The sequence below is a fragment of the Leptonotus elevatus genome, chromosome 20 (genome assembly GCF_054856555.1).
Source record: "Leptonotus elevatus isolate MCC_2025b chromosome 20, RoL_Lele_1.0, whole genome shotgun sequence".
Classification (NCBI taxonomy): domain Eukaryota; kingdom Metazoa; phylum Chordata; class Actinopteri; order Syngnathiformes; family Syngnathidae; genus Leptonotus; species Leptonotus elevatus.
Genome location: NC_141258.1, coordinates 4,880,566 through 4,905,207, shown reverse-complemented (window position 1 = coordinate 4,905,207; position 24,642 = coordinate 4,880,566). Strand labels below are relative to the sequence as shown.

At 42.7% G+C, this 24,642-nt stretch overlaps 1 protein-coding gene across 3 annotated transcripts in view; it reads left to right on the top strand.

The window, feature by feature from the left end:
- dnmbp (dynamin binding protein) overlaps positions 1 to 24,420 on the top strand; it is a 32,374-nt gene extending 7,954 nt beyond the window's left edge. The window contains exons 2-17 of one of the 3 annotated variants that reach the window (XM_086064603.1): positions 608 to 762; positions 954 to 1,076; positions 2,895 to 4,946; positions 16,133 to 16,347; positions 16,446 to 16,545; positions 16,657 to 16,804; positions 17,554 to 17,571; positions 18,045 to 18,244; positions 18,830 to 18,960; positions 19,067 to 19,171; positions 19,245 to 19,373; positions 20,620 to 20,955; positions 21,029 to 21,226; positions 21,889 to 22,087; positions 22,168 to 22,739; positions 23,638 to 24,420. In XM_086064603.1, the coding sequence (XP_085920729.1) occupies positions 618 to 762; positions 954 to 1,076; positions 2,895 to 4,946; positions 16,133 to 16,347; positions 16,446 to 16,545; positions 16,657 to 16,804; positions 17,554 to 17,571; positions 18,045 to 18,244; positions 18,830 to 18,960; positions 19,067 to 19,171; positions 19,245 to 19,373; positions 20,620 to 20,955; positions 21,029 to 21,226; positions 21,889 to 22,087; positions 22,168 to 22,739; positions 23,638 to 23,823 (4,857 nt within the window). In that variant the 5' untranslated portion in view covers positions 608 to 617 and the 3' untranslated portion in view covers positions 23,824 to 24,420. Of the gene's footprint in view, positions 1 to 607; positions 763 to 953; positions 1,077 to 2,894; positions 4,947 to 7,783; positions 9,824 to 16,132; positions 16,348 to 16,445; positions 16,546 to 16,656; positions 16,805 to 17,553; positions 17,572 to 18,044; positions 18,245 to 18,829; positions 18,961 to 19,066; positions 19,172 to 19,244; positions 19,374 to 20,619; positions 20,956 to 21,028; positions 21,227 to 21,888; positions 22,088 to 22,167; positions 22,740 to 23,637 lie in introns of those variants that run through there. The other 2 variants (XM_086064604.1, XM_086064605.1) reach the window with 2 other exon arrangements.
- Positions 24,421 to 24,642: the final 222 nt, after the last annotated feature.

The following is a 24,642-nucleotide window of genomic DNA, read 5'->3' as shown; positions in this document are numbered from 1 at the left end:
GGTAAAAAAAGAAAAGTAAATTATAATTATAATGTAACATTTATCCTACAGCTATAACGTTCCAACAATAATGTTAATCTGACCGCTAACTAATGCTAGTTTACTTACTAGCTCATAGCATGGAGCTATATAGCCACTTGTTGATGTACTGTAAATGTGTGTCAAGTTGTTTTTCATGAAAAAGATGAGAGAAAAATTCATGTGAAATAATTTGAGATCTCAAATGTTCTTATATTATCTGCTGACAATAAATAAACAGGGAGTTAAAATCATCGTCTTGACTAAAACTAGACCAAAATTTTGACAGTTTTTGTTGACTAAATTTAGCCGAATAAAATTGTTTTCTTAGACTAAAGACAAAAATGCTAGATTTATAGTCGATTAAATAAAAACGGAATGAGGATGACTGACTATGTTAAAAACTAACAAGCGCGATTGAAACGGGACTAAAACTGAGACTAAATTTTAAAATGGCTGATAAAATTAACACAAAATTGTAACTGTATTCATGAACGTCCCCTTTAGCCTTCTTTTGTGTTCTGGCATACTGGCGAGGATCACATGAGGGTTTCTTTCAAAATAGTGACATGACTTCCTGTCCACGCAGGTTATGAGTAATGGAAGCGGGATCGCTGGTGCGCGCCGTGTTCGAATTCCTCCCCAGCGTCTCCGAGGAGCTGCCCCTCTTCACCGGCGATGTCATTGAGGTGCTCAGCGTGGTGGATGAGTTCTGGTTGCTCGGCAACAAAGATGGCGTCACCGGTAAGATATCGACAGGCACGGACGGTTTCCGTAAACAAACCCCGTGAGAAGCTTTCTGCTATTCAGTGTCGACGATATTTATACATTAGTCTGCGTGCTGCCAACATTGAGTTGCTTAAAATATGACGAGAATGACTAAAGATCATGAAAACTAAGGAAGTTGGGTTTTCCCCTTGATGTGCTGTCTTCAGGTCAGTTTCCGAGCACCTTTGTGGAAGAGGTTATCATTCCCAGCTCCAAGCCTGGAGATCAACTGTACGTGTGCATTAATGATTTTTGCGCCACGAAACCGGGGAGTCTTCCCCTCATGAGAGGTAGGAAGTTAAAAGTTTTACCATTGGCATTTGTGCCCTGACTTCATTATCTTAAGTGGTTGACATATGAGTATGATGATCAGAGGTGGCAAATCCAGGTCCAGAGAGTAAAAACCCTGGCACAGTTTGGCTTTAGCCCCAGGCGCTAGCTAGCTAGCTCCCATGGTGCTTGTTTAGCTGCTAGGGAGCTAGCAAGCTAGCATCAGGGGCTAAAGCCAAACTGTGGTGCCACCTCTGATTATGCTTTATTTTGAACTTGGAAAAAAAAGTCCAGTAATATAAATATACAACATGTCAGTCTAAAAAGTTACAACTTAATTAGTCGTATTGTGAAATGATTTCTAATGAATGGTGTTTTCTGACTTAGCATAACACCACTTATTGATGTCACTGCACCCAGGTAAAGTACTATTTGTAATATTTTGGGCCTGGAAATGCAGTTTGAAGTGATTCCTGAAACTTTAGACTCCTTATATGGGATACGCACATACCGATTTTTAACATCATAACCATTTTTTTTTAATTTTTATGTCCGGCGAGCTTCAGCTACGCTTCCTAATTAGCACAATTAGATGTAGCACATAAGGATTCACCATAAAAAAACAAAACATTTAACAGGCTTTGTTTAATAATTTTCGCCTTGATCATTTTCTGGGCAAAACGTATAGGAAAAAGGACTTCCTCACACCACAAAGTAATCATTCAGGATCATCTTTCAAGGACATCCAGGAATTGTGCCTCTGTTGACATGAGAGGGAAAATACTAAACGCTTGGCCTTATTGTTGGTATATGTGTACCCCACTTTTCCCCTCTTCTGTTGTCAGGCAACTTCCCCAAACTCCCCACTAGATGTCCTCAGATACTTAACTGAAGCTAGTGTAGTGAGATCATCTGTTGAATTTCCTTTTAGTTTACCACAGGAGCTATGTTCTTTTTCTTTTCTTTTTTGTGTGTCATTCGTTTACCAACATGCTCAGGATGACAGACGATGTTCGCGCTAGTAAAATTGCTGTAGTTTATGTAACACTAATAGTGTTAGCAGTGGCTGAAACCAAAATATAACTTTAATAGAATTATCACATTTACTTGTTTTAAATAGATACAGCAAAGGACATTTCCTGCATAATAGGAAATTGTCCTTACTGGTTGTGGCACGTTCATTTCCAGTAGGAATTTACACGCTCCATGTTGGCCATTTACCAGTTTTGCCCACAGACACAATGGGAGGTGGAGCTACAGGATCTGTGGAATTTGACCCCCATAACTTCCAGCTGACCAGTCAGTCCGCAGATTCACAATGCTATTGAAAAATAAGCAGCGCAAATATAAGCATGACGAATTTTGTGTTTAAAAAAATTAAATATAAAAACGTGCATTCAATTGGACTGGAATGATACCTGTTATGGCTTACATAAGTTATGAAAAATGATAAAATTATTATTATTAAAATAAATTATAATAATAATTAATTTATTAATTATAATTCACCGTTATGGTGTTCATAAAAATGCAAGCAAATAATAAATAATTTGATCTTTTTCTTGACATTGAAAAAGGGAAAATAAAATAAATACATTAAATAAAGCTAAAGCAAACTGAGCTTTCTTAAAAAGTCAGAATAACAAATTTATTGGCTGCTGTATAGGAAGAGTAAAAATGCACTATATTGTTATGTGTTTATTTACTACAGAAATGACCAAACGACAAAGTCAAATCTAAAAGTTCCACTGGTTAAATTACAAGTAGTGGTTGTCTCATAAAGGTCTGGGTCAAAATGAAAAGGTGACATAAGTCAACATTATTTTGTGTTTTCACAGGTGATGTGGTAGTTGGAGAGAAAGGGGAGTCCATGGAACTTGAGGAGTCCTGGCTTCGTGGCTGTAATGCCTGGGGGGCCCGTGGTGTTTTCCCCACATCCTGCGTGGAGGGGCTGAACCTCTCATGCCGCTCCAGGCAGCTATCGGAGCGCTCAGCCCAGGCTCAGGCTTCCGACCTCCCGGCGTACGCCCTCGGCCAAGCCCGGGCTCTTATGAGTCTCCATGCGCAGCTCAACGAGGAGCTGGACTTCCGTGAGGGGGACTTGATCATCATCACCGCACTGCCCGAGCCGGGCTGGTTCGAGGGGGAGCTCGACGGCCGCGTGGGCATCTTCCCGGAGGGGTTTGTGGAGCTCCTGAATCCTCTTCGATCTCCTCAGGAGGTTGTACACTGCCAGTATTTAAGTAATGACCATGATGATGTAGCAAAGTCCACTAAAGACGACGTGGAGGTAGAGGAGCAGAAAGTGTCGGTCCAAGAAGATGAAGAAGAGGTGGAAGGTGCTGTCTACGGCGTGGCGCTATATGATTTTCGAGCCATGGAGCCTGGCGAGTTGGACTTTGATGTGGGCGACCGCATACGTGTTACAAACACTATGGACGATGGCTGGCTTGAGGGGGAACTGAAAGGACGGTGTGGTGTCTTTCCATATCGTTTTGTCAAAATTGAAGATTCTGGCCTGAAAATGGCAGAGGAAACAGATCATGATGAACCAGAAGCACAGCACAGCACACATTCTCCATGCCCCAATGGGAACGACCTTAATTTAACCTCTTATGAAGATCAGACAATATGGGACTTGGACTACTTTGAGAAGAGTGAGGGGGAGAAATGGCAAAGTAAGAGAAAGATTAGCGCGGCTCAAAATGAAAGCAGAAGGCAGCGCGATTCAGGCAGTGGGATTGGCTCTCAGACACAAAGACCTGTTGGCCCAACCCATCAAAGGCCACAGAGACCCAAATCAATGCCACCGACAAGGCCTCGACCCCCACCTCCTCGCCCTAGCCTGCCTGCACGTAGCCAAATGAACCGTATCAATGCAAAACAGACCAACTATACTAACGGAAACCGCCAACCTCAACCTAAATTATCTCATAGCCTGACTCTTCCCAGCACACATTCGGGTTGGTCAAAAGACCCCCAAAACTACCACTGTCCGACAGGGAACGGTGTCATCGCCTGTAGCCGAAGTGCAACGCTTGGACAAGCATTGATTAGCCTCGTTGAGAACCATAAAATGAAGCAAAGCGTCAGTGATGCTGAAAGCCGTTCGCAGCAGAATTTACGCTCGGGCTCTAAAGGCTTCATGCCATCATCCCTCACCTTGGATGCTTTTTTGGCATCAGCCGGCGACTTAGAGACCAAACTATCCCAACAGCTGTTTGAATTCGAAAAAAGCCTAACGTCATGTAGTGACATCAGCATATGTGCCGACAATTCAATGGAGCCCAATCAGCAGCCTCACATCTCCAGGCACTTCTCCATTTTGGGCTACAGCGACGAAGGCGACATCATCCGAGGGTCCTCGCTTTCCCCGGCGTCCAACTCTGCTCCCTCCTCATTAGAGAGACGCAGGACCCTCCGGCCCCCGCCTCCTCGTCCGCAAGTCGTTCGTCCCCAAGCTGCACCTGTGAGCAGACCAGCCCGCCCTGCTCTACGTCCACCTCCACCCACCCCGAGACCCACCGCAAACTCTTCTCACAACAATCCCTTCTTTGCCCCCGATGAGCCTACTGTAAACCTTTTTGACCAAATAACTGAAGGGCAAGCGGATCTTACTGACCTTGCGGACGCCCAGGATCATGAGGTCCAATTCCAGCTGGAAGCCGAGAAGGATCAGGAGACAGAGATGGACGAGGAGAATTACCAGTTGTTGCTACGGCTACACGAGGTGGAGAGCGAAATGGACATGTATGCGCGCACCGCCGAGGAACTAAGGGCCATGCTGGAAGAGGAAGAGGATGAGACGGCCTGCGTACAGGTCATGGAGAACCTCGAGTTCTGCAACTACACGCTGGAGACGCTGGCCTTGGAGCAGCAGCAACTGCAGGGTAAGTTTCTTGTGTTGATGGAGTAACTCTTAACTCATTCACTGCCAGACCAGGAGAAAACGAATCTTGGACGTCTAAAGCAGTCTATGGCAGTGAATGTGTTAAAGTTAGATGTCCGCATGTTTTGAATGTTCTTGGAGACTGGATGGATGGATGGATGTTTTATTGTGTGTGCTGCCTCCGATTTACTGAATACTGTTCGTCCAAACCATTGTTTTCCAACCTTTAGAGCCAAGTGCATCTCCAAACAAATCAAAGGTATATACTGTATACTGGAATAATGATGATTTTGTTGCAATTTAATCACAAATGTATTAATTGAAATATGGGCTTGATTATTTGGAACGCAAAGCTACTGAGTTGTTTGAATGACAACAGTTTGATATAGGTGAATTGCACCTTCTGCCATCTTGAAAGTTGTGGCTCGCCTTCGTGGCTACCTCTCTCTCTTATTAGCTCCATCTTGTGTTCGTATCTGTGTAGCCGGATGGCCAGAGATGTGATGAGGCATACGCACGTGTTGTCACATAGGTATCAAATGCAATCCTGCACATAGTGCGAGCCTGGGCCCCTTTTTCCCCACTCTTTCCTTGCCTCTACTGACTGTATAAATGGAAAGAAAAAGAGAGAAGACTCACACTAGGGTTGGTAAGAACTCAACATGATCCTCTTTGAAAAGGGATTCAAAGAGCGGTTGTGGAGAGCCGTAACGTGGCCCTTGGCATAATTTTTCTGGACTCTCGGAGGATGATACATCCAGCGGATTGGAAGGTAGGATGGAGAATGTTGGACTGTCAATGTATTAGTGCAGAATACTGATTGAGGCAAGGATTCCCCCAAAAATGTAAACTCATCATCAAATTGTTTATATAAATAAGGGACCTAAGAGTGACCTAAGACGAGTAGCAATCCATTTGGGACTTTTTCAGTTAACTACACAAACATGTGTACCATATTTTGTGACAACTCGTGTTGGATCTCAATGTGGTCGAATGAGTCAATTTTACAGGACTGCCAATGTATGATGCTGTCTGTCAATGGCAGGAATCTGCAGGAGGGCAAGAACGCATTACCATTAACTCGTCACTGGGCAGGAATTCCCACACCTTCATGTAAAACAATAACATCTAATAATGCCTGCCCACATCCGCTTTCATTTTACTATTTACTATGATAGTTGCTTTGTTAAAATGGATATATTAAGTTACCCATTGAGGACTCAGTTCATAGAAAGGCTTGTTCTTATCAAGATCTTTGTAGCGGCAAACGTATTTATCATTCACACAAACACACACTTCAGGAGCGAATGTTTTTCCGCGCTTCAGTAGGGCGTAGACCAAAATATGACGTTTTGAGAAACAATGGCAGCTTATTGTTATAACACAGCCAGTCACTTAAGTTGTCTGCTTCTGTGTAACTTCAAAATGAGCTTTGGCACTCATTTTAGTGCCAAGAAGAGGTTTGTTTTTAAAAAATCTTTGCAGCTACATTGTGAGATAAAAACTACTGTACATGTGTATGGGGCATGGTACCAGCATTCCTAAACAGTCTTCTTTGTTTTCTCTTTTATGTGTGTTTAAGCTCTTTGACCTTCAGCCTGCTTTAATTCCTTAAAACTCACTATTAAAACGCCCCCCTCTCAGCTTCCAGATCACCGCCGCCCAATGTATTTAATGTTGTTCTGAAGGTCTGTTGGCAACTCCGACTAGCCAAACAAAATGGGACACTTTGAGACGGGGTGAGACGGCAGACAGTTTGATACATGATCTTATTACATGGGCATCACTACCCCTTTTACTACATGTGAGCCCGCGACAACTTCATTTGCATACGCTAACACCCCCATAGGAATGCTGTATTAGACACACACACATAGTTTCGGTCGTGATTTGGAAATGAAAGCTGAGCTGTCTTAAGATTGATAATTGGAACTGTCTTACGCAACTAGAGGGAGGACATTTAATGAGGATTTTATTTTTGTATTTCTATACACTGTGAAACATCCCATAATGACTCTTGGTGAAGATGTTTCTATAGTTTGCAAGACAATTCGTTGTCACGAAAGTAAACTCAATTACGAGTTTCTTACACTGTTCGGATTTTTTTTTAAATTGCTGGTAAATTGACACTTCCCATGGGTACGCCTTAGTTTTCCGTCTAATTGTGTTGTTTAAACCAGTCCGTGTAGTGGCTGCCGCTTTCAGAGATAGATGAGATTGAGAGCACAGGGGGAGGGATGTACAATACCCAAGCTGTATGAATAGGCCTGTTTTTTTTTTCTCACACATAAAAGTTTGAGGTCGCCTCTGAGAGTGAGAACAGTGTTCTACAATAGCTCATTGTGAACTCTGGTTTCTACCTTTTCAGTCTAATGGCCTAATACTTTCTTACTTTCTTTGTATTTTGATTACTTTTCACACAAGTCCAAACCATCAAACTGAATTTAAGTCTCTGTAATTTTATTGTTGAGGAGCATCTCTGCAGGTACTACAAGGTACTGCATTAATAATCTGGTGACCAGGAAATTGCATAACAAAACAAACAGGATAGAGTGGAGGATTGTTCATAGAAGTGGGGGGGAAAACTCACTTTGTGCTAATGTCTTTGGTCTTACACAGTCATACTTTGGAATTTGTCTTACATCAAAGACATGTCCCCAGGGACAGTGTTTTTCCTGCAAGTAGTGGTAGTAGCCAATTGAAACAATGGGAGTGGCTTCTGGGCTAATCCTCCACTCATGTGACTCCACTGAATCATTAACCCAAGGAGGCCCCTCCTTCAGTCTCACCCCCCACCCCCCTTGCTTTCAACAATTCGCTGAGATGACAGCAGGGAGGGGATGATTCAGTTACGCTGAGAGCTGGGAGGCGCTTGGGCCAGGCAGTCCTGCTGAGGCCATGTAGAGGAGACAGAGAAAACAAGTTGGAGACAATTCAACAAAATGCCTGACAGGTGGAGTCTCCCACAGCGCTTTGTAAAGGAATGCCAGAATATGGAGCTAAGGAATACACCTCATTGAAGATCAAACAGCATCAGCTCTGAGAGGCTGATTTAAACTTCAAGCAGTATGAAGAGCCCGGTTGTTTATGGCAACCCTGTCATGTTTGCTCCTGTGGACTGGAACGTCGCTCATGAGAACCCAGTGAGAAGGGGGAAGAGTGTGGAAGAGCTGGGGGATGCTGGATGGGCTAAGGAAAGAGAGAGAGTGGCACATCTTCAACATTTACAGCAACTCCACCAACTTCAGCTGCAGCAGCAACAGGTTGTATATCCCGGCTATGGAGGAGCTCCTCCCGGCCACCCGCAGCAGGCCATGATGGCAGCAGTGCCTGGTATTCCAGTTCCAATTCCTGGTTGTCCAGTGCCAATGCATGGTGGAATGATGCCTGTGCAGAGAGCCCAAATAGCTGTAGGGGGGGCAGTACCACTTCCTGTGCATGTGGCTGCTCCATGGCCTGTACAATGGGATAACCAGGGCCAGGTCAACCAAACAAGCTGGGAATATGATGAACAACAGAAGAGATCTCAAGGGCAGAATGTTTACTACCATCCAGGTTCACAGGACGGTCACCTAGATGTGAGGATATCAGAATGGAAAGGCAAACATTGCTTTTACCAAGGCCCAGAGGATTGCAACCAGGACTACGTCCAAGTGCCACATGAAAAGGACAGCAGGAGCCATGAAGGCTATGCCAAATTGGATGAGGATAGAAGACAAGACATTAGAGGTAGAGACAGCCACCGTAACTCGGACGGTAATGGCCACAGGAGTCACAGAGAATTAGAGGAGTATGAGTATAAGGAAAAATATAAGTACAGGGATAATTATGATCGACGAAAACATGACCGCCATGATGACAGAGAACATTTTGAAGAGAGGAGACATCGCGAACATGACAGGTACAATGAATATGATGACTATTATGAAGACGAACGCAGAGACGATGCTCGCAGAGACGATGCTCGCAGAGACGATGCTCGCAGAGACGATCGCAGAGACAATGCTCGCAGAGACGATCCCCGCAGAGACGATCCCCGCAGAGACGATCCCCGCAGAGACGATCCCCGAGATCGTGATCGTTATTATGCCCAAGACAGGGACTATTACGATTCTACAGACAGGAAACGCTTTAGGGAAAAAGACCACTATAGAGAGGATGACCGTTACAGGGAGCGAAAATACAAGGATAACTACTATGATAGGCGTTCAGAGGATGAATATGACCGCAGAGAACATAGTTACAAAGATAAGGACGTCTACAACCGAAGAAGTGAAGAAAACTACTCTAATAGACAAAGGGGCCATTATGACTCTGAATTGGATGAACGCAGCAGTGATAAACAGAGGGACCGCCACTACAGATACAAGGATGTAGATGACAGGAGAGATGAGCATTACGACCACACACGGAGGGACGACTACAAAGCAAAGGAGCACTATGAGCGCCAGGACTCCTACGGTTACGAGAAGGAATACCGTCACAACCGGACAGAAACAGAACCCTACGAATTCAGAGATGAAGGACGTTCCCCCCACAAACCCAGAGACAAATATCGAGATTTGCGTTCTTTGTCTGTGGATTCGCATCATGAGGATTACACCCCAAAACAATGCAAGACACATTGTGAGGAATGGGTCGAACAGCAAAACAAGAAGCTGGAGCTCAGGAAAATGCGCTCTTTTGAGGATCCCATCATATACGACCGGAGCGGGGAGCAGGAAAAAGGATACGAGTCAAGCACCGGGAACACTGGACCGAAACGTGGTCGGAAGCCTGTTTATGTGGGCTCTCTAGATCGCAATAGCTTCTACAGGAAGACAGCTCCCAGCTCCTTGAGAAAGTCAGCATTCGCCACTACCAGGAAGCCAAACCAAGGTAAATACCTGGATGTGGTCATGTGACAGAATGTCCTGTTTTCTGAAGTGTGTCATTCGAATGTTTAAACTAATCATAGAACAAGAACACATGAAGTGATTAAAGGCAACACATAGATCACCTCCACAGACAGAAGATAACAGAAGATGAACTATTTCTCAGGAGATAAAACAGAGTGAGGAAGTCAACTCCCATGTGACCTCCAGTCAGTGTCTGAGGTTTCAAACATAAAGTAGCCAGATTATCATTCTTCACATCAAGATGTCTCATCATGACGAGGGTGTGTTTGTGTGCATATAATACGCACTAGCCATCCCACAGGAAGAGAGCATTTTCTTGGGTCTGCCGACCTGCAGAACTAGTTTAGTAGCTTCTTGGTTTTTGTTGTCATTGTCCTCGAGGTAGTTGCCAAAGAAGTCTTCATACGTAACGAGTCTGTTTAGTTTAAATATAACATAAAAGGCTGCTCTGCCTTTTCTCTTAAAGGGAAATTTGGTATACTGACACCAATTATATCATAGTTCATAGAGTTTAATCAAATGTAAATGATATTGGAAAGCCTTAAAGTCGGGGTATTATGTTAGTTGATATAAGAGGAAGTAAAGTGTTTAAGGTCTGATTTGAGTCTGGTCTGTCAGTGACCTGGAAAATTGCCAACCAAGACTATTTGAAAGTCTTGTTGTTTGTGTGTACTTCGAACTCTGTCTTGAATGTAACGTCTTTGAAGAAGCAGGTGGCGCCCCACACGGCCCCTCCCCCAATCACCTAGCCCCACGTGCACGGCCGCACACACAGTCTGCGGCGGCCCCCTTTCGGGAGCCCGGGTATTAATCCCTAGCGTCAGCATGGTGAGTGGATGGCGGGGGCCTGTCTGGTGCCAGGCACTGGCTAGCGCTGCTCCTGACTCCTTCACTGTGAGATTGATTCTGCATGTGTGCGTGCTCAGGGGGCTTGTCTGAGAGGCGACGCCATTTTTCAAAACACTCACATGCACGCTTACTGGCTTGTCATCCTTTAATCCTGTTAAAGATTTTCAGCCCTGTCAGGAGTTTGTATTTGATTGCATGGCTGAAAACATTTTGACCATCCCGTTACAGTGCTTAAAAGTGCATTGCGGTGTCATTGTGATGGCCAAGCGACATTTTCTGTTTGACCTCGGTACATTGAATGGAAGGGGGGGTGTTTGGTGACTTTTACGGTGCTATTTCAGTTCAAGATGAAGCTATTGTTGACATATAGAATAAATGTCTTGAGAGATTTGTGTAATTAAATCATGCAGTGGGTATAAAAAGTGTACACACAGCCCTGTTAAAATGCCATTCCAAACCATTTTCTACTTAAAACCAGTTTTTTTGTTTCTTTACTCTTTCAAGGGGTTACGTAAAAAACAGAAATACTGTAGTTGCAAAAGTGTACACACCCTAGCAGGGGCGTGTAGCGTTTTTATATCCCCTGTACACAAGGTGTTAAATCGTGTTTGATTATGAAAATGGTCACTCAGATTTGTCAGCGTCTGTGGCCATTCTGTCATGCTGCTATGATCGAGCAGCATATGCCGTGTAGTGCGTTGTCCTGTCTAATCCGTTACAACAATCACCACCATTGGTGGGTGGGCTGGCTGGGCCCGGGCAAGGGCGGAGGAGGTAAAGTAGCTGGGTGTTTAATTAAGCGAGCAAATCTTCAGACCATATTTCAAGTCGTAGCACAACATTGTTCCAAAGTCTATCACACCCGATGTTGTCGGTCCAAAAGTCAGCGTGAGTCAGTGCACGTGTGACGCCACACGAGAGCTTGCGACAGTTAAGGTTCAAGTTATTGACATGCTCATAATAGGAGTATCGGTTTAGAATTAAAGTCGTACGAGCTTTGCTTTGCCCATGAAATTGCTCATGTGGCAGATTTATTCTTCTTTCTTCACACAGTCCACGTGTGAAAACAAAATGGTAGACATGCTGATAAACCTGCAGACTGAGTTGTGGGAAAAACAAATGCTGCTGATGTTTGACCATGTCAGATTTGGACCGCTACTTCCTATCTTCATATACATAAGTATCAATATTTCTATTGCTTAAACATAAGAGATTATATGAGAATAATTTTTTCAACAGTACATAAATGGAATTTCCGGCGTATAAAGTCACACCTAAGTGTCATTTTTTACGGCATGCCTCCGTTATACTACCTCCAAAGGTGGAAAATTGTTGACGCAACGTTGTACGCCGGCTTTTCCATGCATTGTAAAAGGAGCCTTTGTCTCCAACAATTATCATGACAACAGATTTGGCGAAGCTCTTCGCAAACAGGCTGTGCCACAAGTAAGTACTTTACCATTCAGGCAATGTCTTTATAGCATGAAAAATAGCCATAGTAAAGCCCCAATAGATGAGCGGGCTCCTCAAATAGGAGCCCGCTTTCTCCTCATATGCAAAACTGAAGAAGGTCTCTTCAATCAACTGCATATTGTTTATGAAGCGGTGCAGCCAAAATGAGAAAATTCTGAGGTCAGGAGACTCTCACAGTGCGACAAGCATGGCGGTAACAGCTGCGTTTGTTAGCAGGTAGTGCCAGTGATGGCACAGAGAGGTTACTGTGAGAGTCTACCACAAGCTGGAATGTGACCCTTTAACATTTGACCCTCAGAGATAAGCAGGATGTGGTATGTCACCATATGAGCTTCCCTCTGTGCAAGCTCATTAGACAACAACCAAGGATGCAGCCAGTTTAGATAGTTGTTTTGTTTTTGTTTGTTTTGGGTGAAAATTAAGGGCATTTAGCAGCCAACTGTTCTATTCTGGCTTCCGTCTTTGTATCAAAGCCATAAATGAGCGTGTCAGGTAATAAGACATTTTTGGGGGATTTGCAGTATGCTTAAAAGAGACCTCAGATGCTACAATTTTGCGGAATAATATATCCACTTCACAGGGTGAAAGTTTTTTTTGTTTTTTTATGTCACCAGAATCAGAGTTCATTCCGGTACATTCAGGACTAAACTGCAAGTTATAACTCGCTTGAGTTTCCATGAAGCTTCTCTCATGTTGTATCATGTCCTAACTAAAAAATACAAAAAAGTTATTGTGATTGGTTTGTGATTGCTGGAAGCAAAAATCACTCCCTCCCTGAACTCTCAAAAACTTTGGCTTGTGATATGAGGGGCCCCCGCTTTCCCTCCTGCTGGCCCGGTTGCCGGGGCGACCGTGCATTCTCCTGTGAACATACTTGATTTTGCCAAACGTCAACTTGACTTTTGACTGGCTGTTTTTTTTGTTTTGTTTTTGTTAAAAAAGTCAACTTAAGTTGCAGTCTCACATTGTGAGGTAATTGTGGAGCATTTTGGGTTTCATGTGGAGCTTTTGGCATATCATTCTGAGGTGGAGCTAGGTCAGGTGCCTGTGAAAACATCTAGTGGTTGCATCCAAAACCTGGACTGGAGTGCAGCCAAACCATTAATCCTGTCCCACACTACATTACAGTAAATTAAAATATATTATGTGTATAAAACCAATTTTTTTTTTTGTAATGCAGCCCAAAAAAACAACCCAAAAATTTGTGGGGGAAAAAAACAGTAGTAAATGTGATCATACATCCACTTCCAGCTTTTATTATCCACCACAGTGGTCGCCCTCTCTGGTGTGTGCAATCATGGTGGCTTCCCAATCTTTTCTCATGGTAATTGGAGCTGTGGAATTGCGATTCTGCACATCGGACCAGCGGCCGGGTGAGCTGGACTCTCATGTTGACAATGGACTATCTTCAAATGGCTGGTGCTGTTTGAATTACTTTTGTTTATGAATGAGAAGGAATCGAGGGGGTAGGTGGGGGGCGGTGCTTGTGTTTGATGGAAGAGGTCTAAAAGGAAATTGCTTGCAACAGGTGGGTGAAGCTTCATCATCGCCTTCCACTCAATTAACGCTACAAATGTGTTGAAATTAGTGCGATGAATTTTAGATCAAAATTCTGTTTGAAGAGCACATTTCCACAAGACTTTCAGAACCTTACTTGTGCATTAAAAGCTGCTCTAGTTTGCACTTTTTTTTTCATAGTGTTTGAGTAGATTGTTTACTTTTGAGGTTCTGAGAGGCCACTGCATACTACTGAAGTTGTTTGCTGGCTTATTTGACTTTTCCTGAAAATGTTTGACAAACAATCAAGTTCTACACTACAAAATTAGATGCAGCTTGTGTATTGGAGCCCAGGTGTATCTAACGTAGTGTCTGGTATTCCCTTTTATAAGGTGACACTTTTTCTATAGGCATTTTGTGTGTATTTTTGGAAGTTGTCCTACTTATACTGTAAATGAATGCAAATCCAAATTCGTGTGTCAGACCCTTTTGATTCCACATGGCGGAGCAAATAAAAGTGTCACTTGAGAAAAGTGGGTCAGCTCAAAACGTGCCGTAGATCAAACGTGGGAATGGGCCGATTGATTCCAATTATACGCGCAGTCTTTTGTTTAGCCACTCTTTTGTGCCTTGTTGTCCGATTTGCACTAACCCATTAGCCAACTGCTTTCTCATTGGGTACGCTCGACTTGGCGCACCAGCGGACGGATGGCGCTGGTGGAGAAAAGCTCCCCTGAGCTGAGCTTTAGCTAAATCGCGTGAAGGTGGAGCGACAGAGATGAGGTCAGGCCGAGAAGGAGAGACGAGGCAGGTGGCTCCAGGGATCACAATTGATTATTTTGCACATTTGGGAGTCCACACGTCACATAAACAAATATTTGGTTTGATTAACAGAAATGTATCATGTCTGTTCTGGATCACTGTTAAAGTTGAAGTCAACATTCAACATTTATTGACAATAATATGTTATATGTGACCTCACTATTCTGATTAATATTACATTTGTGGAATAAGAGTTAGGCAGGAAATCTAGCCATTTTTATCCATCTCATGGGACGGCCATTTTGCCACTCGCTGCCGACTGAAGATGACATCAATGTTGCTTAGGTCTCAGGTAACAACTAACAACCAATCACAGCTCTGCTTCAGAAAACAGGTGAACTGTGATTGGTCATTGCCTCAGCCCTGAGCAACATTGATGTCATCGTCGACAGCAAGTGGCAAAATGGCCGCACCCTGAGATGGATAAAGATAAAGATGAGATGGATTTTGCTACTTAATTCATATTCCACTAACGCAATACCATATTTAGACCAGTGGGGCTGCATAGAACACATTGCCCCCCCCCCCCCCCCCAAAAAGTTAGTTTGACTTCCCCTATATACAGTACGTGTTTCACCCCCCCCCCCCCCCTTTCATGGTTTTTGGGGTCATTTATATTTAGTCAGACGGTGACAATGCATCTCATTTTGTGGCGTCATCCAATAATTTCCTGTGTTAGCTTGGCTTTGCGGCGAGGATAATCGGCGTTAACGTTATTAGCGTCTGACAGCATCTGTTGGATCTGCAATGGTGACGTCACCCTTATCAAACAGCACAATCTCAATCTGCACTCAAATGTTTTGAGTCCAGTGACCTTTTATAATAGATGTTTACATTTTTTTTCCCAGTAAATTACAATACATAATTGACCCCTAAATTAAGGCTGTGATTCATCTGGCTTGGTCTATTTTGGTCCCATCACTGCATTTCCACTATCTCCCCTCCCTTCTGCCTTCTTAGGCTCCCTGCGAGCCACCAAATCTTCCCTCGCTGTCACACGACATTGTACACACACACAAAGAGCCGGAGTCCACTCCGCTTTTGGACCCATTCATGAAAGGCAGTGGTGCGTGAACCGGGCTCTCCCCGTGGCCCTTTGCACCCTGAGAAATGTGGCCCTGTTAGGTTCAGACACATTGATCAATAGAGGTGGCAAATCCAGGTTCAGAAAGTAAAAACCCTGCCACCGTTTGGCTTTAGCCCCTGATGCTAGCTATCTAGCTAGCTCCCTAGCTATAGCTCCCATGGTGCTTGTTTACCTGCTAGCTGGCACCTGAAAGTAAAAACCCTGCTACAATTTGGCTTTAGCCCCTGATGCTACCTAAGTAGCTAGTTCCCTAGCAGGTAAACAAGCACCCCGGGAGCTATAGCTCGGGAGCTAGCTTGCTAGCACCTGAAAATAAAAACCCTTCCACAGTTTGGCTTTAGCCCCTGATGCTACCTAGCTAGCTAGCCCCCTAGCAGGTAAACGAGCACCATGGGGAGATAGCTAGGCAGTTTTTTTGGGTGGGTTTTGATTAACAATTGACATGAAAGCTCTAAAAGCATTCTCAGACCCCATACCTTCTCGCTAGAGCAACACAGAAAAAAATCGAAATGTTTGGATTGTAAATGCAATGTCGCTAAATCAAAAATGTCTTCTTCTCAGAGATGACACAGCTGTCGTCGCAGCCCAAACCTTCCAAGCCCGCCTCGCCCAGCGACAGCACGCCCACTGCCGACGCTGGCACAGAGGACCCCGAGCTGAGGATGCTGGAGAAGCGGTCCAAGGTGATCGAGGAGCTCCTACAGACGGAGAAGGACTACATCAAGGACCTCCAAATGTGCGTGGTGGAGATCGTCGAGCCTCTGCAGAAGAAGCAGGTAAAGAGAAGCTTCAATCTGGAATTTACACTGTGTGGTTCAATGGTAAGATTTGTCAAGTGGTGTCTTTCTTTTTTCTTTTTCTTTTTTTTTTAAAGGTGAAGAACGTGGATTTTGACGGACTTTTCGGCAACATCAACTCTGTGATTGATCTGTCGCAGCGGCTGTTTGAAACACTGGAGGAAACGGACTCTATTGGTAAGCCTTGAAGAGGAAAATGCTCACAGTTGGCCTTGAAGGAAGAACATCCATTTGTTTTCTCGCTTGGAACGTTAACTCAAAACGTTTTTGCGTTTTGTGACTGTCCAGGAAAGGTGTTCCTCGACTTTAAAACGGAGCTGGAGTCCGTGTACAACGTGTACTGCCAGAACCACGACGACGCCATCGCGCTGCTGGAAAGCTACGAGAAAGATGAAAACATCCAGGGCCACGTGTTGGAGTGTCTGGAGAGGTTGAGGTAAGAATGATCGATTGATATGCGTGTGGAAAATTTGACCCCGAGATTAACAGATGAATTATATTTACATTATCTCCTTCGGGGCTACTTTGGAGTTACCAAATTCTAAAAAGAGAATTGGTGAACCAATTTAAGATTACAAATTGAATTGTTGACCAACTTAAAAAAAAAAAAATCGCTTTAATTGGTAACACAACATTTAACTAAATTAGTCCAAAGTGAATGTCACTTTAAATCAACTTAATTCAGGTGAATATATTAAGTTTAATGAACTCATAATTCATTAAATTTGACATTTTCAGATCAGAGTGTGTTGATTTAAGCAACTTTACACCGCAAAAGTGGATAAATAAACTTCCTTTAAAGTCGCCTTCTTACTTGTCAATTTGGCTTTTGGTTGACAATGCCAAGCTACAGCTCAAAGTAAGGCAGTTAAGGAATGCGCCCTACCTAGTTGCACCCGTTTGGCCCGCAGTGAGTTAAAATACTTGAGTCGACACGACTAGTTGATAGATACACACAGGGTTGGTTTCAAACCTGCTTCGACCGAGCGAATGATAAACAAATGTATCTTTTCTCTTCAGCATTGTTTTCAAACCATTTTAACACTCATTTTACGTTACAAGAAAACTTCGGCCACCAATTGAACCCGCACTGGGCCTCCATCCGGGTCTGAATGTATGCAAATGTGAAACATTCCTAGCCTCATGAATCCTGTTTATCTCTTCTCGCCCCCTCAATCCCCACAGGGCCATATATCGAGAGTGGTAAGTCTCCACAAAGAGTGTTGCTATGAGCATGTCAATCATCCTGATTGCTAACACCCTTTGATTGATCTATGTGTGTGTGTGTGTGTGTTTTTTTCGCCTGTGTGTGTGTGTGTGTGTGTGTGTGTGTGTGTCATTCCCCTCCTTGGATTGAGATTGTTGTCATCTTTGCATGTGAGAACGTTGAATGAGATTGCTGGTCCTGCTTATTTATTATATGTGGCATAATCTGGGAAGTGGGCAACTAACGCCATCATGTGGACTAAAACGGCAAAACAATAACAGACGCAGCTTCAAAGTTGAGCTATTTTGTCCTGTTGATGGTGTTACGCAAATTAATTCCTCCTTATTGTTTAGTGGCGTATCCCTGAAATGTGTCATCATTTGATGATGTCATCATGTGCACTCAGCCACATGACGCATTTCTGGTCAACAATGTTGGTTCGGCTCATTCATTTCCCTTTTGTTTTCAGGGGCAAAACCAACTACATCAACCTGGGCTCTTTCCTCATCAAGCCGGTGCAGCGGGTCATGCGCTACCCGCTGCTGCTCATGGAGCTGCTGGGGGCCACGCCCGAGAGCCACCATGACCGGCCGCAGCTCGCTCAGGCCCTGCAGGCTGTCAAGGAAATCAACGTGAACATCAACGAGTGCAAGCGGCGGAAGGATCTTGGTGAGAATCCAAATGCAATGACATATGTTACATGTAACTCTTTCAACCCAAAAAAATATATAAATATGTTTTTTTTTAATTCTTTGTCCATGACTCCCAAAAACGTATTTATATGTTGTTGTTTTTTTATGATGGAGCATACAGAAGTCTTTGATAGAGGTCGCTTAAAACAATGTTAGTTTTTACAAAAAATGGTCAGCAGGTGGCAGCAGAGTATGAGAGATCAGCCAGTGCCATGTTGCAACAAGCTCTTTTTGCTAGTGTTTCTTAAAATATTTGTGAATGATGAAAAACTTAGCTATATTCTAATGCTAATTGCTGAAAAACAGAAACATATACAAATATATTTTTTCCTGATGAAAGAAGAGACTCTATTTCTTTTGGTAGGCTCCATGTTTTTATAGCAATAGAACAAAATATTCTGTGGGACTTGCAAAAGCAGTCAAAATTCAGTAAAACAGCCGGGAGCGAAGGGGGTTGCTTCAGTGACATATCCATCATGAAAAAAACCAAGTGGAATATTTTTTGGGGAAATGTGTTGCCTTGGCTCATCTTGTCCCTTCTCTTCCCCCTCGCTGTCCGCAGTGGTGAAATACCGAAAGGGCGATGAGGATACGTTCATCGACAAAATCTCCAAACTGAGCATGCATTCCATCATCAAGAAATCTAACCGTGTCAGCAGTCACCTCAAGCACCTGACGGGAATTTCACCCCAGGTACAAACGAGGCTTCCCACGGGTGCTCGAGATTCTTGACGCTGCTTGAGTTTCGGTGTCGAGTGTGGGAAATCGGCCACTCTAAGCTTCACCGTCTTTTGCTCAGATTAAAGATGAGGCGTTCGACGAGGCGGAGAAGAAATTCCGGCTGCAGGAGAGGCTCATTAAATCTTTCATCCGGGATATTTCCTTGTACCTGCAGCATATCAGGGTACTTTTATTTTTGCATGGTTCTCAATAAATCCACAGTTTGGAGGGTTCTGATTGTCTTGAATCGTGCGCAGGAGTCGGCCTCGGTGAAGGTGCTGGCGGCCATCAGCTTCTGCGACATCTACACGGAGCGCAGTATGCCCGACCCGGAGCGCTTCCAGAGAGCCCATCGCTGCATCAGCGACCAACAGTTCACCAAATTTGTAAGTCAAGTTCAGCCTCAGGATGTTTTCGCTCCAGTCCTGATTCAACTCATGTAACGTACTGTTATTAAAAAAATAATAATAATAAAATAAAAATAATAATAATAATAATAATAATAAATAAAAAAGAAGTATAGACTGAAATATGTTTTAAATTAAAAAAAATCTGGTTACTTGTCAGATGTTATTTAACCACTGGCAAACTTTGGCTCTACTTTTATGCTACATGTTCCCATAAATTTGCTAACGAAATGAGTAATAAAAATAAAGCAAAATGAGCCAATAGTAAACTCTATTTGAGTTTAATACCTTTAAATGGATACTTGACTCATCTAGCCATTTTCAGCAACAAAAAGTTAATATTTTGTCTATAATTAATTTGATAACTTCAATATTTTATCTAATTTTATGTACAACTAATACCTTTAAAAATACATTTTGACACTTGTCGACTGAAAATGACATCACAGGTGCTCAGGTAACGACCAATCACGGCTCACATGTTGGCAAACTGAGCCATAATTGGTCGATACCTAAGCACACGTGATGTCATTTTTAGTCGATAGCAAGTGGCAAAATGTATCAAATGTGAGACACGACTCACCAAGCCATTTTCAGCAGTAAATAGTTAATATTTCGCCCAGAATTAATTTGATAACGTCATTATTTTTCATGTACAATTAATACCTAAGGAAAGTGTCCTGAAATTGCACCCAGTTGTCCAAAATATGTTGAAGTACAAAATGGCACGGTCCAAAATTTCACAATTATAATTGTCATTATTATATGTGGGAAACACATTTTTATGGTACACATGAGTTAAAATGTCCAAATTATGGCCCATTGACTGCCATTATAAATCATAATTGTTCATGTTTTTTGATGCCCTGTACACCTGATGTGTTATAGTGCATTTCCCGTGATTTCCCAATGTATCCCTTCACTGGGGCATCAACTAAACGTAGAATTATTATTTTTGACTTTAGAGTCATAAAAACCTTAATACACCACATGGCGCTAGAGCTAATTATCGTTTTTGGTTGAGCTGACTTGTGTGCTTCCTATGTCCTTTGAATTTCTTTTTTTATATATGTACAGATGACAGTTATGCTCTTAGGAGAATATTGCTTTTATTTTCCATGGAGGGCATCAAAAGCAAATAAATAAAAACGACATATGTATGGATAGGTCTGATGCCACTGAACATTTTGAACATCTCCGCTCATTCTCCTTTTTTGTCGAGCAGAAGGAGCGCACAGAAGCTTTGGTCATCAACCCACTCACCCAGCTGCTCCTCATGTTCGCCGGACCTCACAAGCTGGTCCAGAAGCGCTTCGACAAGCTGCTGGACTACGACAACTGCAAGGAGCGCGCCGATCGCCTCAAGGACCGGCGGGTTCAAGACGAGCTGCAGGTGGCGCGCAGCAACTATGAGGCGCTCAACGCCCAACTTCTGGACGAGCTCCCCAAGTTCCACGGCGCCGCCGAGGAGCTCTTCACCGGCTGCGTGAAGGCTTTCGCTCAAGCCCAGAAAGACTTCATGAAGACGACCCTCGGAGAGCTCAAACCTCTCCTTCAAGTAGTGAGTGCAATTTTTGTAGGGTTGTTATCGGTGATTTCTGGAAATTGCTTCATAGCGACTTTTTCTGGTTAAGTTTTCTCGCAAGGTCGGCACTGAGGGCAACTTGGTCGCCCAGTTCCAAGAAGAGTATGGTCGGGTTCTTCAGCTTCTGCAGAGTTTCAGCTTCTGCCCTGAAAACCTGCCCGCAGCAACCACCATCACCACGGCAACAAACACCTCCAACAAGAAAACCCTCGAGAAACAGAGCTCGAAAAAGCAACTCCAAGGACCTGTGAGTTCAACAATTCACGCCATCTGCATCTTAACTTGGTTTTGGTTCAGCGTTCCAAAGGTCATCGCCGTGGGTGGTTTTATCGTGATCTAACCCAGGACTCAGCAACCTTTACCTGTCAATAGAGCTATTTTAGGTCTGCCTTGTTTTGCTATAAATTTTGTGGACATTTTATGATAATTTTTGTGATTTCTTCTTTTGTTTTGGGCATTTTATTGTTACTTTTTGAGAGAGAAAAAAATCTGCCTTTTTGCTATCAATTTTCTGATCATTTTGGCAATTATGTGGACATTTTATGGTAATTTTGAAGATTTCTTCTTTTGTTTTTGGACATTTTATGGGTACTTTTTGAACATTTTTTATTTCTGCCTTTTTTATTTAGTTCTCTTGTCATTTTTGGTAATTTCATGGACATTTTATGCAAATGTTCCGCTTTTCCTCTTCTTGGACATTTTCTGGTCACTTTTTGGAAATTTTTAGATATAACTTTTAACACTTAACTTTGGACTCTTCACATTTTAAATATTTAATATTCATTTTTTATTTAATCATTAATTAATTTGAATATTTTATCTACAAAATATGTAAAAAAAAATGTTTAGCATTTTCTGCTAATACTTTTTTTTAGAGCCATCTGACGTTTGTCCTTTCCCTCCATCCAGCCCAACTGCATCTTGCAGACCGATGAGCATCGAGCCGGCTTGATGTCGCGTTACGGTCCTGGGAAACTCTTCCAGGCTGAGAGGAACTTCAATGCAACCCAGGATCTGGACGTGTCCATCCTAGAGGGGGACCTGGTGGGCATCATCAAGCAGCAGGACCCGATGGGGAGCAACAATCGCTGGCTGATTGATAACGGCGGTAGGTCGAACTGGCTCGTGCAGCAAAATGGCCGAAAACCCGTGAACAGCATTTCAACCCGTCTGTTTCCTGATCCGCAGTCACAAAGGGCTTCGTGTACACCTCCTTCCTCAAGCCCTACAACCCACGCAGGAGCCAGTCGGACGTGTCCATCGAGAGCCAATCGTCCAACGAGTCGGGCTACGGCGGCTCCTCGCCCGTTTTCTCCCGCCAGAATAGCAGCAGCACGCTCACCTTCAACCAGGAAACGGCGGCCGTCAGCTTCTCCACGACGCAATCGCAAAGCCACTCGTCTCCGCACCCGTCTCTCGACTCCACCACGTCTCGTGGGCTTCACCCCGACACGGCCAGTCCCTCCAATCGCAAGGACTTTGCTGAGCTGAGCGCCACCTCTGGTCACAGGAATGCAGAGTCTGCCTACCAGCACTCGAACCGCCAAAGAGACTCGTACGATGCCAGTCACGCTAGCCCAAGCGACCAGTCGGAGACAGACTCTTATTCCTTGCACAAAAACGGCTCGCAGCAGAGACACGGCGACAAAGCTTATAATTCTTGTCAGTTGAGGGACGGCGGCCACAAGAAGTCCGCCTGCGCTCTCGACGACTTCAGTGAGCCCGAATCTGAGCAGGATGCCGAAGTGGACAGACATCAGGTGAGGTTTACTTTGGATGGTTTGTGTTTAGAATAGTAGAGAGGGATTGTGGTTAGTTCTAAGTTTTAGTTTATTTTCTGGAAAAATCACCTATTTGCTTATTTTGTTAATATATAATTGTATACATTTATTGTTAAATAAATGAAAATATTAGTAAATATTTTTAATCTTTATTAAATAATATGAATTCTAATTAGCTTAATTAAACCAATTAGCATTATTATTATTTTTATTAATTTTATTGGTTGATTTAGCCATCAAAAAAAGTAGGTCTTACAATTATAATTACATTAATTGGATTCATATTTTTTTAAATAAACAATTTATTTATACATTTAAAGAAAATGGGTGACATAATTATATTACTGTGATTTTTTTTATTTTTTATTTAATCTCTCAATACCTTTAATTTTTTTAATGTACCGGTATATTAAATATATTGTGTTTTCCTGGAACTAATGGAAACTATTAGTAATAAACATATCTATATTAAAATGTGTATCAAGCTATTTATACATTTTAAATGAACTAAAATAACATAAATAAAAGAAATTGCATTGATTTAGCCTTTTTTTCTTTCTTTTTTTTTAACTGGCTAACTTAATATATTATTGTCATTTAAAAAAAAATGTTTTAATACTAATTTATTTGGGGATTTATATTAAATTTTGTGAAGTAATGTTTGACCATTTATGTTGTAATTAATGGAAAATATTAGTAATAAATCTATATAAAAATGTACATATATATTTTAAAACAATGTATTTAGTAAAATAGTGAGTCAGAATTAAGTGAATTATATTTACAAAAATATGAAGATAAAATGAAAATTAGCGGTGCGTGGCTAGCTCGGCAACATATTGGAAACCAATGACAACTATGGAATTGTGCTTTTCAGATCTACTTTGCCCTGTACTCCTTCAGCGCTCGCTGCGCCAACGAACTGAGCATTTCCGCCAACCAGCGTCTGCGTATACTGGAGTTCCACGACATGAACGGCAACTCCGAGTGGTGGCTCGGCGAAGCCGGCGGCCAACGGGGCTACGTGCCTTCCAATTACATCCGGAAATCCGAGTACACTTGAGCGCTTGTGACAGGCCGGTGAGACTGTTTACGTGTACGCAATACAACCATAAACAAGCGGCTTATTTTTGTGTTTTGAGTGACTGACTTATGCTCCTTGTGTCATATGCCTATATTTATAGATTTATTTTTTTTGTACTTTCTATTGAACCCTGTGAAGTAATGAGGACAATGCATTGAGTATTAAAGAGGAGCACATCGGGCAAGCTTAAAAGGAGACTTTTTTTAATTTTATTTTTTTGGACCCGATCACTGTGTTCATTGCACTTTCTCCATTTGGCTTCATATAAATGGTGTGACTATGACGAACTGTTCTCAAGTGTGAGGCACTTATAAAAGTGAGGGTGCAGTTTGAGGAGAGTATGGTGTGTTGTGCAATTTAAAACAACACTCCTTTTTGTGGCCTACTTTTTTTTTCTTTTTCTTTTTTTTACATGGAGTGACACTGTGAAAAGAAGACGTGGAAAAACAGAGGTTCAAAAAAAAAGGTTCATCAATAGGGAGAGCATATTTTCCCCGTGTACATTACTGTATGTAATGCTGTATATGGAATATTTGTGTGCAATCACACCTTTTTGATTAAAACAAATGTTTTAAAAAAAAATACTGTTTTGACTTACTCTTTTACATTTCATCCATTTTTCTTGAGTCCGGCGAGGGGCGGCGTACACCTTGCAAAGAAATTACGATTTTTAAAGTAATCCAAAAATATGTTAAACAAGTTTTGTACGAAATTCTGTAATAATCAGCCGACTTGATTCCAGGGGACACGGGCTAACGATTAGCATCTATGTGGCGATTTTGCACTTACAGAACAGTA